This window comes from Gopherus flavomarginatus, chromosome 8 (assembly GCF_025201925.1).
Source record: "Gopherus flavomarginatus isolate rGopFla2 chromosome 8, rGopFla2.mat.asm, whole genome shotgun sequence".
Classification (NCBI taxonomy): domain Eukaryota; kingdom Metazoa; phylum Chordata; order Testudines; family Testudinidae; genus Gopherus; species Gopherus flavomarginatus.
The window spans coordinates 63,526,569-63,538,963 of NC_066624.1; the positions used below are offsets into that span (position 1 = coordinate 63,526,569).

Genomic DNA, 12,395 nt, shown 5'->3' on the forward strand with positions numbered 1-12,395 from the left:
CTACACTTACAGTTCTGCAGCGCTGGTAGTTACAGCTGTGTTCGTACAGCTGTGTAGGGCCAGCGCTGCAGTGTGGCCACATTTGCAGCACTTGCAGCGCTGTTGGGAGTGGTGCATTGTGGGCAGCTATCCCACAGAGCACCTTGTCCCATTTTGGCGCTGTGGCTTGTGGGAAGGGGAAGGAAGCGTGCGGGTCTTTCCGCTTCCTGTTCCAACGCCCCGTGGTGCTTTGCTACACATTCCGAGCAGTTTGGTGGCATTGTGAGTCTGCAGCGTGATTTATGAGATTTTTGTTACAAATGGAGCCTGAGCTGCTGAGGACCTTGCTGATGAATGTTGCCAGCACATCACGCATGGCAGTGGAGCTATTCCTTCAGCTGCAAAGTGACAGTGAGGAGTCAGATGATGATATTGAAACGCCTGACGCTCAAGACACTCAATTGCTTGTGGCAGTAACAGACGTGCTTAGCACCGTGGAACGGCGCCTTTGGGCTCGGGAAACCAGCACTCAGTGGTGGGATCCTATCGTCCTGCAAGCATGGGATGACGAGCAGTGGCTGCAGAACTTTCGGATGAGAAAAGCCACTTTCATGGGACTGTGTGCTGAGCTCGCCCCTATCCTGCAGCGCAGGGACACGAGATTGAGAACTGCCCTGCCAGTGGAGAAGCGGGTGGCTATTGCAATCTGGAAGCTGGCAACTCCAGACAGCTACCGATCGGTGGCGAACCAGTTTGGAGTGGGAAAGTCCACCGTTGGAATGGTGCTGATGCAAGTTTGCACAGCCATTAATCGCACCCTGCTAAGAAGAACTGTGACTCTGGGGAACGTGCAGGACATTGTGGATGGCTTTGCACAAATGAGTTTCCCTAACTTTGGAGGGGCAATAGATGGGACGCATATTCCTATTCTGTCCCCACCCCACCTGGCATCAGAGTACGTTAATCGCAAGGGGTATTTCTCCGTGGTTCTGCAAGCGCTTGTGGATCACCGTGGGCGTTTCATTGACATTTACTCAGGATGGCCTGGAAAGGTGCATGATGCACGCATCTTTCGGAACAGTGCCCTGTTCAGGAAGCTGAGGGCCGTGACTTTTTTCCCAGACCGCAAGATCACAGTAGGGGACGTCGAAATGCCCACTGTGATCCTTGGAGACCCCGCTTACCCCTTAATGCCATGGCTCATGAAACCGTATACAGGGATGCTTGACAGGAGCAAGGACCGGTTCAACTACAGGCTGAGCCGGTGCAGAATGACTGTGGAGTGTGCTTTTGGCCATTTGAAAGGGTACTGGAGGTGTCTTTATGGGAAGCTAGATTTGGGGGAAAGCAGCATCTCCGCTATTATATCCGCGTGCTGTACCCTCCATAATATTTGTGAAGGGAAGGGTGAAAGATTCAGTGAGGAATGGACCTCCGAGGTTCGACGCCTAGAGGATGAATTTGCACAGCCAGAGAGCAGGGCTACTAGAGAGGCCCAGGAAAGGGCTTCAAGGATTAGGGATGCCTTAAGGGAGCAATTTGATGCTGAGAGCCAACAGTAATGTTTGGTGCCTTTGCTGTGCTCCTTTCTACCTTGAGGTACAATATTTACCACTTCCTGCAATAATAAAACGTATTGTAAAAGCCATAAAATCCTTTATTCAAAGTACAGTACATAAAAGGCCAGGGGGGTTAGGGTGGTGGACTGTACATTCGGAGGTTTGAATATGTCCTGTTTGGATTACTGTTCAATATCTGCTGCACTTCAGGATTACTATGCTGCAGAGTAATGGGGGTGGAGTGCACAGGGTAAGAATTGTAGTTATCAGGGCTTGTAGGTGATCATACAGGTGTTGGGGGCAGCTGGGGGTAATAAGAAACTGGCTGCTGGAGAAAGGTGTTTTGTGCAAATACTGGGGAACAAGAAAGAGAGCTTTGGGCGGGGTGTGGGTTACTACGGTACAGATCTGCCTGCATGGCTACGAGAGACTCGAAAGAGTCAGTTTGGCTAGCCAGGAGGCTTATCAGGTGCTTTGAGGTTTTTTTGGTAGCCAATTCCTTTCTCCTGCTTTCTGTTTGCCTCCACTCATACATTTTCTCTCTCCATTCCTGCGTCTTCCTACTTTCTCTGTTGTAGTGAATCATAACTGCTTTGATCAATTCTTCTTTTGATTTTCGCGGATTTTTTCTCAAGTTCTGCAAGCGACGTGAGGCCGGTGATCCAGCTGCATTAGTCAAGGTCACTAAAAAAAACATAGATAGAAACATGTAATACACGGAGGCTACATTGTTTATTATCACACAGTGAAGGAGTTTTTAGACTTTTTGTAGCATCCTTCCCACATACCTAACATAACACAGAGAGGCCAGGGAAGCGAAGGCATGGCGAGCAATGGGGTGAGTGTTTCTGCCCCGACTGCACCTGGGAGGGGGAATTGACCGATGGGTCACTGGGGTTTATCTGCACTGGGTAATAGGAGGTAGCTGGTGTCCTGCACAGGGGACAGTAGTGAACAGGAAGGTGGCGAGCTGCTGGCGGGGGGGGGGCGGTCCGCGTAAATGCCGGCCTGCTGGTGAGGGTGGGGGAAACGCACCGCGGGGCTGGCTGCCTGCTGGAAAGGGGGGGTGGAGACCGGAGCGCGCCGCGGGGCTGGCTGCCTGCTGGAAAGGGGGGGTGGAGACCGGAGCGCGCCGCGGGGCTGGCTGCCTGCTGGAAAGGGGGGGTGGAGACTGGAGCGCGCTGCGGTGCTGGCTGCCTGCTGGAAAGAGGGGGTGGAGACTGGAGCGCGCTGCGGTGCTGGCTGCCTGCTGGAAAGAGGGGGTGGAGACTGGAGCGCGCTGCGGTGCTGGCTGCCTGCTGGAAAGAGGGGGTGGAGACTGGAGCGCGCTGCGGTGCTGGCTGCCTGCTGGAAAGAGGGGGTGGAGACTGGAGCGCGCTGCGGTGCTGGCTGCCTGCTGGAAAGGAGTGGGGGGGAGACCGGAGCGCACCGCGGGGCTAGCTACGTGCTGGGAAGGGAGGGGGGGAGACCGGAGCACGCCGCGGGGCTGGCTACGTGCTGGAAGGGGGTGAGGAGACCGGAACGCACCGCGGGGCTGGCGGGGGACCGCAAACCTGGCGCCCTGCACTGAAGTATCCCTAAATTCTCAACAGGGTTTCCTACTGCCAGATATATCACTGCTGCGTGTTACCTGGGAAGAGAGGGAGGGTCTTCCACAGCAATGTGGATTCCGCCCTGGCCCCTATGCAGCTTGCCTGTGTGCAGCCATGGTCCCCCCACCCCTCGCTGCACAGTGGATCGGACGAGTTAGCCTGACCGGGACAAGGACCACGGTGGCTCTCTCTATAAACTTGCGAAAGCACATTTGCAGCCAGAGCATGGGCACTTTTCAAGAGATTACCGAGGCAGATTACAGAGACGTGATAGAGCAAATCAATGGGCTATTCCACGTTTAGGCATGCATGCAGGCAGCCATAACCCCAACCGTCCTCTCCCAAAACATAAAAATCTGCTTACCCCGAGCACGCTCCTCAGCTTCTTCCTCACCAGCAACTTCCAGCTGCTGCGACTTGCTAGCCTCCTCCTGGCTTGAGAAGAGCTCCTGGCTGCATGCCTCCTGGGACTCCGGGGTGTCTCCCTCCACGCCAGTAGCCTCACTGTCAGCTTCCTCTACACCCTCCCCCACTTCTCCCTGCTCTGAACTCTCCATCGTGGTCCTCGGATTGGCAGTGGGGTCACACCCAAGTATGGCATCCAGCTCCTTGTAAAAATGGCAGGTTGTGGGGGCAGCTCCTGACCGGCGATTTCCCTCACGAGCTTTGCAGTAAGCACTCCTCAGCTCTTTTATTTTGACCCTGCACTGCAACGCGTCCCGTTCATGGCCCCTTCTCAGCAAGGACTGCGATATCTGCCCACAGGTATCAATTTCTCCTTCTGGAGCGCAGCTGTGCTTGCATAGCCTCCTCACCCCAAACACTGATGAGGTCCTGCAGCTCTGAATTGTTCCATGCTGGGGCTCGTTTGGGGCGTGGAGGCATGGTCGCTGATTGATTGAATGATTGATTGCACTCCACACCTGGCTGAGCAAACAGGAAGGGGATTTTTAAAATTCCCGGGGCATTTAAAGGTGGGGTCAGCTGAGCCCAGGGCAGTGGAGTGTGCATGATTACCAGAGAGGCTTCTAAGGTATGCTGGGATACCTCCTTATACCCCGGAGGTCAATAAAAGTGCTGGTGGGCGTCCACACTTGCTGACCAGCGCTGGATCACCAGCCCTGGAATCCCTACACCCGAGGCTCGACCGGGTGTACAGCCAGCGCTGCAACCAGGGAGTTGCAGCGCTGGCCGTGCTTTGCAAGTGTGGCCACATCCTAAGTTGCAGCGCTGTAACCCCCTCACCAGCGCTGCAACTCTCTAGTGTAGCCATGGCCTAGTAGGTTTCTGGTGCCAGCATGGTCCTTGGAACTGAATAGGGGTGGTGGGCATAATAGGCCAGGGGAGGCTAAGCCTCCCCAAACAGCCACTGCCTCGCACAGATGCCTGGGCTGTGGCCCTGCTTGCGCTCTGCCCCAGGGCCCTGCTCCCATTCTTCTCCTTTGGCCCCACCTGCTCTGCTCCTCTTTCCACCCCCTCTCCGAGGCCTGCCCTCGCTCTGCCCCTTGCCATCCCTGCTCCGCCTCTGCCCTGAGGCCCCCACCGCTCACTGAGTCACATAAAACAAAAGGAGTATGTGAAGCACCCAGGCTGAGTATTGTTTTGAGTAGAGAGACGTGGGGGGAAGGCAGAAGAGAGAAAAGAGTAAAAAAGACAAGAAGAGAGAGAGGCAGAGGCAAGCAGCAGCCTGTGAGCACAGTGTGACCCTGGATATAGCTAGAGAGAAAGATTTTGGGTCTGTTGGCTAAAGAAAGTTGGTGCTGCAAGCTAAGTAACTGCTCCCTTTGTTCGTGGGTCCTCCTGGATTCAGAGAAGCAGGATTTTGTAGGTTCCTAGTAACTAAACAAGATGACAGCAAAGAAAACAGCAGCCTCCATTGGTGTCTCCTTCTAGCTGGAACATCCTCAGAGCCCCGCACTTTGACTAATGAGTCGGGTTGAATAGGGGCAACCAGCCCTTTTGGAGAAGGCAGTAAGAAGAGGGGCTTTGCCATATGCTTCAAAGGTTAAGATCTGGGCTTTGGTGGGGAGCCATGACAGACTTCATCCAACCCGGCTGTAAAATAGAAACAACAGCAGTAGGAGCACTTGCGGCCCGGAAGCTGCACCTGGGCTGAGGAAATAAACATGCAGTGCACTGTGATCGAGGCTGTATTGGGTCTGTCGGTTCACCCGTCCTGTAGGGCTGGATATTTCAGCCTTGGAAAGGTGCAAGGATTTGGCTGCAAACCCAGCTACTTTCAATCATATTTTACAATTAGCTCCAAACTCCAGGGCTAGCAAGAGCAGGCTATCCAGCACAGACAGAGCTGCAGGGTGGCTCATGGTTCACTTGGAGTTTATAAAAATGGCACATGGGCAGCAGGAGCCAGTGGCTTGTGGTCCGTGCAAGAGAGAAAGGCAGATCCCCCCGCAGGGTCCTGATTTTCAGAAATACCTGTTAGAGAAGCACCAGGGAACCTCAGCTCCAGCTTTGGACTACAGTGCAGAGCTCTCTGATCCTGGGGCAGCTCTTTGAAGCACAGCCCGGGGAGTCAAACAATTCTAGCACAGAACAACTAGCCAAGGGAAGACCTCAGGCAGATGCACCCTGTCTCTCTGTCCCTCCCCTGCCACCAAGAGCCAGCTGAATAACAGTTAGGGAGAACAGGAGCCACTCGCCACTTGCTCAAATCCCAGGCAGCTCAAAAGAAGCTCCAATCAGGCTGTGGTTTTGTTATTTTTGGGCTGCAGTGTGTGGGTGCTGATAACTTATTCAGCCATTCCTGCTAACCCCTCATATCTCATCCTGTTGGAGTCAATGGCCAAATTCTAGTGACTTCCCAGGGCTCCAGATTTGGCCCTTGTAACACAAGGGATGATCCCTGGGCACTTATTTGGTGAAGACGAATGATTTATGGCCAATGGCAGGTGGCCCCTCCAAACTGCAGATCCCCTGCTCTTTTTCCCACAAGAGATCCAGCACCCACACAGCACTGTGGCCTCACCTAACACCCTCCCCGTGGCACGCCCCCAGCCTGAATCTCCTCTCTGTTTCTCTTGCTGTCTTCCTGCCTCTTCCCAGCAGCCCACCCGGCCTCCATGTTGGCTTCGTCTCCTGGACCCCAGCGCAAGGGGGGCATCGGGTTTAAGGTGGAGCAGGGCCCTCCTGGTTCAATGGGATTTTGCAGGGAGCCCCGTCCAGGAGCTGCCGGTGCAATGTGCAGAACTTCTACCAACAGATTTTGCTGCCGGCTCAGTCGGTGCGAGCCTGCTCGGCCACAGGCAGCTCTGTCAGGTGGTGGGTTTGGACACGACACCGGAAAGCGAAGTCATTGCTTTCCCTGGCTGGGGGAGCTGCGTGCAGCCTCTGGAGCGAAGGGAGCTGAGGAGATGGCCCCTCTCCTCTCTAATCGCTGCTGTCTGACTGCAGCCCCTCCGCTGCCTTCTCTCAGTGAGGAGCAGCCAGGGTGCGTGTGGCCAGTGGGGGCCTGTGGCTCTCCTCCCCCATTTCCCTCTCCCCGGAGATCCAGGGCCAGATTTCCTACTGAAGCACCTGAAGGTATGAGGTGGGCTTTTCAGCAGAGCTGTGTGCCAGGCGGGGGCTGAGCCCTTCCAGCCATGACATGGAGGTGCCTAAGACCTGGGCCCTCTCTGTACATGGTTAAAAATGGCCTGTCGGTGGCCAGATGAGGCTGGAACAGGCTGCCTCCCAAGTGTGTGCAGAGAGGAATCTGTGCCAGGCAGGACTGCCTCTGGCCGCGTGTGTGCTAGGAACCTCCCCAGCTGCTAAGAGGCACTGTAATGGCTCCTGCTGTATGTGGGTAGAACTGGCAGTGAAGGCAGGACTGGACCATGGTCTGCTCAGAAACTGCAGCTGTGCTTGCTTAGATCAAACTGTCTCCAGCCCCAGCTTCCTGCAATGCATAGTAGCCCTGCATAGGCGGGTTAAACATGGCCTTTAACATGGCTAGAACATAGTTTGATTTCTAGCCATGCAAGCAAGGAAAGCCCACCTGCTCACATGGTTTGACTACAACTACTTGTGTAAACATGGTGCTGTTTTGGTAGGCAGGGATGGATTTAGGGGCAGGCAACCCAGGCAACCACCTGGGGTGCCAGGCTTGGGGGGGATGCTGGACTTGGGGGCTGTTTTTGTTGTTTACAGATCTTAGCATGCAAATTGAGCATCTTATAGGATAGGGATAAATCAAGCATGCAAATTGTGCAGCCAAGTTGTAAAATGGGCTACGCATGCAATACACAATAAGGAATTCAAAACTTTAACAAAGGGGAGGGAGTGCCAAAGACTCTCCTCTCCTGGGACACCATTTAGTTTAGGGCCAGCCCTGTTGCTAGGGTAGCCAGAGCCATAAATGATTTCTGTGGATATGTCACAGCCGTCTCATCCAGGTGCCTGGAAACTCTGTCAAGCGCCTTCCCTTTTGACAATGCCAGAAAGCCACATGTCTGCTTTATTGTTATTCCATGGGCATCACTATCACAGTGTATCTGGACCCCTGTCCTGTATGTAGCATGAGGTGTGTATTACAGCTAGGTCAAGTACCAGAGCAGTGGTAGCACACACTTCACTGCAGGTTAGCTACCCTCATAATTATCATGACTTCCAGGTGGGCTTGTACAGCCCCAGCTGAAGCCCATGTGGCTGCAGCTTTACTTATCTAGTACCTGAATTAGCTAGATCAAATCTAGCTCAGGTATGCCTACACACGATTGTGGTGTTGACATACCCTAAGGATCACATTTCCAAGTTTTTCTCTGCAAGCAGGAGCACTAGAAACTTGCATTTTTTTTAATACAAGTTGAGATTCTCACACAATCCCCTGACTCCAGGAGCTGGGGCTTTAAGAAAATCAACTATTATGAGAGTCATGATAAAACCATGAGAGTTGGCACTGCTGGGAATAGAGCAGAAGAAATGCGCATTTGTTGGAAAGGCAGTAGATTTAAGGGTAATACTTACTTTTCTTTATTCTAATCAAGTTCCTTGTTCAGAGTTAGAATGCAGTTGTTTCAGTGATTCTTTATCACTTTCACATAAGTCTTCGGTCACGCTGCCCTTTGCATCTTTGTGACTACTAGCTGCGTAATATCAATGAGACATGTAAACCTTCCCAGATCCTTTTGCGTGGTGACCAGATGGAGTTTGTCACCCTATAGCTGTTCAGCCTGTCATATCCAGCCTTGGCTGTCTTCAGCCATGGCCATTCCATGTCCTCCCCCAATTGCAAATTGCTCCATTGTGTTCTCTAGTCATTTTTACTGACATAGGGCCAGAGTCCCTGCGGCTAGAGAGGGAAGGTGTAAATCACCCTCATGCACTGGCAGGTGAGCAAGATGTGTCCTGCTGTCTCCTTTTCTCTTGTGTTTTGTAGCAGTGCGGACTCACCCCTGTGGCGCCTCCTGCTGGTCGTCCATGGGAATTAGCTCACCAGCCATCTGGAGCACCCTCTGTTGGCCGGTGACCTGCTACCACTGGGCCCCCGTGTCCCTCCCGGACCCCGGTCCCCCTTTCTCTGGGTTTCTGCCCCCCTGGAAGTACCGCCACACTCAGGTTCTGAGTCTCCCCACCCACTAAGCCCACCTCAGTCTGGGCTACTGCCAGTCACCATCTAGCCCCACTCCCTTGGACAGGCTGCAGTATCAGCCACTCATCACAGGCAAGGGCGTTCGGACCTGCTGCCTTCCTCTGCCACCCAGTACCCTTTTAGGTCTTAAACCAGGCCGTGCAGCCTGGGGAGTTGCCAGCCAGGAGCTCCCCTGCTCCTCTGGCTTGCCCCAGCCCTGCTTCACTTCCAGTACTTTTTCTGCTAGGCAGCCCAGCCCAGCCCTGCTCCCTCTCAGACCAGAGAGAGCCTGATGGGGCTTCTGGCTCACAGCCTCTTATAGGGGCCAGCTGGGCCTGACTGGGGCAAGGCCACAGCTGAGCCTACCTTTCCTAATCAGCCCAGGCTTCTTGCCCCAGCCACAGCCCTCTCCTGGGCTGTTTCAAGCCCTGCAGGATAGGAGCGGGTGTCTACCCCACTACAGGTTTCCATGGGGTTGGTTGATGGTGCAGGCGGGTTAGAGGATGCACTAACCATCTTCCAGCAGCCCTGGCCATGCCCCAGCCCTCGCCAGAGTTCCTCACTCTTCTGGGGATATGTGCCATCTTTAGGCCTCCAGAACAGAGAGGGGTTTTGGGTGCTTTCCACTGTTGCAACTCCCCTCTCTCCCCCTCTATGGCCAGGGCATCCACTAGGGTCTCTGCTGAAGCTGTGACTTGTTAGTACGAGGTCTGTTTTCATTAGGTACTAGGATAATGAGTCCCTGTACCCTCTGTAACATCCCTTCAGGTTAGTGTTTGCTGACAGCTGTCCTGTCTCCCCTCCTTAGACTGAGCATGCCCAGCCTTCTGATCCTTCTGGTGGGCCCACTTTCTGAACTCTCTGCCAATTGAGCAGTTTTGAAACATGGGCACTGCAGCGAGGTGCCCACTTGCTCAGTCAGGTGCTCAAATCAGGAGGCACATTTGGCTTTCTTAAACCTGCCAAATCCACCAATTGGATATTGGTGGGACTCCTGGAACTCAGAATCGGGGATTAGTGCCAATATCCCAGTAACCATTACAACAGGGAAATGTAAGTTTCTAAGGCTGCCTGCTAGCGGTATCCAGAGAACCAGTTCAGTTGCCAAGTACTGGTTTGGATGCTTTCATTTAGGCAACAGCCTTTGAAAATCGGGTTCTGTTGTTTGGGAATTCTGGGCCCCAGAGCTGTCCCCTGTGCCCCTGATGACCCTAATTAGTGATAGTGAGACAGCAAGAATTACCTGGCTTGTTCTACATGCAGTCCTATTGATGCAGCCCAATATAGCATGCTCCTTTTTTGCTCTAGCTTTGCATTGCTGAATCACGTATAATCAATCCTCCCCTACAACCTTAGATCCTGGCGTGTGCTGTTCTTTCCTAGCCAGGCACTCCCATTTGTGTTTGGGCATGTGCCAATGAAAGCATTTTGCATTTGTCTCTAGTGAATCCCATTGATTTTTAGCCACTCTCCCCAAGACCACAGTGTATTTTAATCCAACCCCTGATGCATTTCCCTTCTCTCCCTGCTCCTGGCTTTGTAGCAGCTAATTCAATCAGCTTATTACTACCCTATTATTTACTTGGCTAGCACCCCAAAGCATGCAGGGGACTCTGAAAGTTTGAAATCACCTTAATCCCTGGTTCAAATGGACAATGTGTATTTAACTGATATTTCTGTATTTTTGGTCCTTTGCTGCTAGACCCTGACCACTCACCCCACTGACAGCTTTGAGGTCTTGCTTTTGGGATCCACCCTGACCTGCCTGATCCAGCTCTTTCCTCTGTTCAGTTTCCGTTTAACCAAGATAGCTGCTTCCTTGTACCTCCATAATCTAGCCCTCGTTGCACCTCACTGGGCAAAGCGATCCCCAGCCCTGCTCCCAGCCTCTTTTCCATGCTGCCCTCCACCGCTCAAACCCATGTGCCCAGAGCTGCCATGGGACTGGGGAGATGCGCCCCCCTGCTGCCGCTCTGGGGGCCAGTTCCTCTCCTCCCAACAGGAGTGACTGCCCACAAGGGACTGGTAGGGTTCCTGACCCATGGGGAAGTACAGAAGGGGGTGGAGCAGAGAGCCTGCTGGAAGTCTCCTTTGCCTGGCTCTGCTGTACCCCTTCCCCTTTTGCAGTGCCTTTCCCCCAAGAGGAAAGCTGGGGACTGAGAAAAGTTGTTGCCCCCACCCCACCTCCATCCAGGAGGAGCTGAGGGGACCACTGCCTCTGAGAACCCCTGTTGTGACTGCTGCTGTGTTCTCTAAGTTGTTACTGCAGACCTTGAGTGGTTCCGGAGACGGCTCAGTGCACTTGACACCCGACTGTCTCTGCACTGCCTGGTTTGGCTGTCAGGGTGTGGAGCTGCTCCTGTGATATGCCAGTCCTGGCCAAAAGCAGGACTGGCATATCAGGGCAACATGGCGCAGTGGCCAGAGTCAGTCTAACAACCCCCCAGCCCTAGGACAGTGCAATCCATGTAATCACCCTCGGGGGCTGGGTGGCTCATCAGCCAGTGTTCAGCTAATAACCCTCAGGTTTGGGGCAGTGCAGCCCAATGGCCAGAGTTACAGCCTAATGGCTACAGTCAATATGGTGGCCCTCAAATAGGGCAGCACAGGCTAATGGCCAGAGTCAATATGGCAAGGAAAGGTTGGTGCCGCCACCAGGCGAGTGACGACCCAAGTAGGGGGTCCCGGTCCCACCCAACTCCACTAGGCCCTGTCCCAGGGCCCTAACAGTGACAGCATGGTCCATCTCTGCATTAGCAGGGAATCCCACCAAAACACGCAGACCTCACTCTGGTGGGAGATACCATTCGGTCACCCGGGTTGCTTCCTACTGTAGTTCCAGAAGCTGCTGTCCATGGGGCATCAGGGTCTCTGAGCTCCTCAGCGTGGATGGTCCTCCAGAGCTCCTTGGGCTCCAGGCCTCCAGTCCATCTCACAGGGTCTCTGGCTCTTACAGGCAAGGGTTGTGGCAGCTCTTCAGCTGGAGCTTTGGTTGAAGGTCCTTCCCCTCCAGCCATCCACCTAGAATGAGCTGGGCTGCTCCCTTTTATACTGAGGCAGCAGTTGGAGTATGGCTAACACAGCCAGCAGGGTGGGACTTACACCACCCATGGTGTGGGGTTAACCCTTTCTTCTCCAGTGCGGGGTATGCACAACCCTTCACAAAGCTCAATGGTTCATCTTATGTATCCAAAGCTGCTTCTGGCGTCCCCTCGCCAGCATGAATGCAGAGCTTCAGAAACATCTCCACTTCTCTACTCTTGGGCCTTGCCAGCTGCCCCAACAGTCCATATTCAGTTGGTCTCGGGGCATGTGTATGTATCACATTGGCTGGCCAGCGTCACTCCATGTGACGGTATCCCACTTTTCCTGGAAGACAAGCTTGTGGGCAGAGTCTCAGCAACAGGCCGGTACAATTCCTCTGTCAGTGGGGCTGGAGAACCCTGGCCTGGAGGGGAGGGGGTTAGGGATGGAGCCATGTCTCCAGACAAATGTGTTAATGAGTCCTCCCAACTCTGTGTTCCGTGTGTCAGGATGAAGAACAAGCTGTGGTATTTTGAATTTGGCACTACTGAAACGTTCGCTGCTACCTGCAAGAAGCTCCACGACTACCTAGAGATCGAGGTGAGCTCCAGCGTACGGTGACCATTTGTCCAAGCATGGCATTGACAGCTTTCCCATCAGAGTCTCCTCCTGGGA

At 53.8% G+C, this 12,395-nt stretch overlaps 1 protein-coding gene across 6 annotated transcripts in view; it reads left to right on the top strand.

Moving 5' to 3' along the window:
- DGKG (diacylglycerol kinase gamma) overlaps positions 1-12,395 on the top strand; it is a 206,516-nt gene that overhangs the window by 154,470 nt on the left and 39,651 nt on the right. For all 6 annotated transcript variants that reach the window (XM_050965403.1, XM_050965402.1, XM_050965406.1 and 3 more), the window contains one exon: positions 12,230-12,320. In XM_050965403.1, the coding sequence (XP_050821360.1) occupies positions 12,230-12,320 (91 nt within the window). The remainder of the gene's footprint in view (positions 1-12,229; positions 12,321-12,395) is intronic.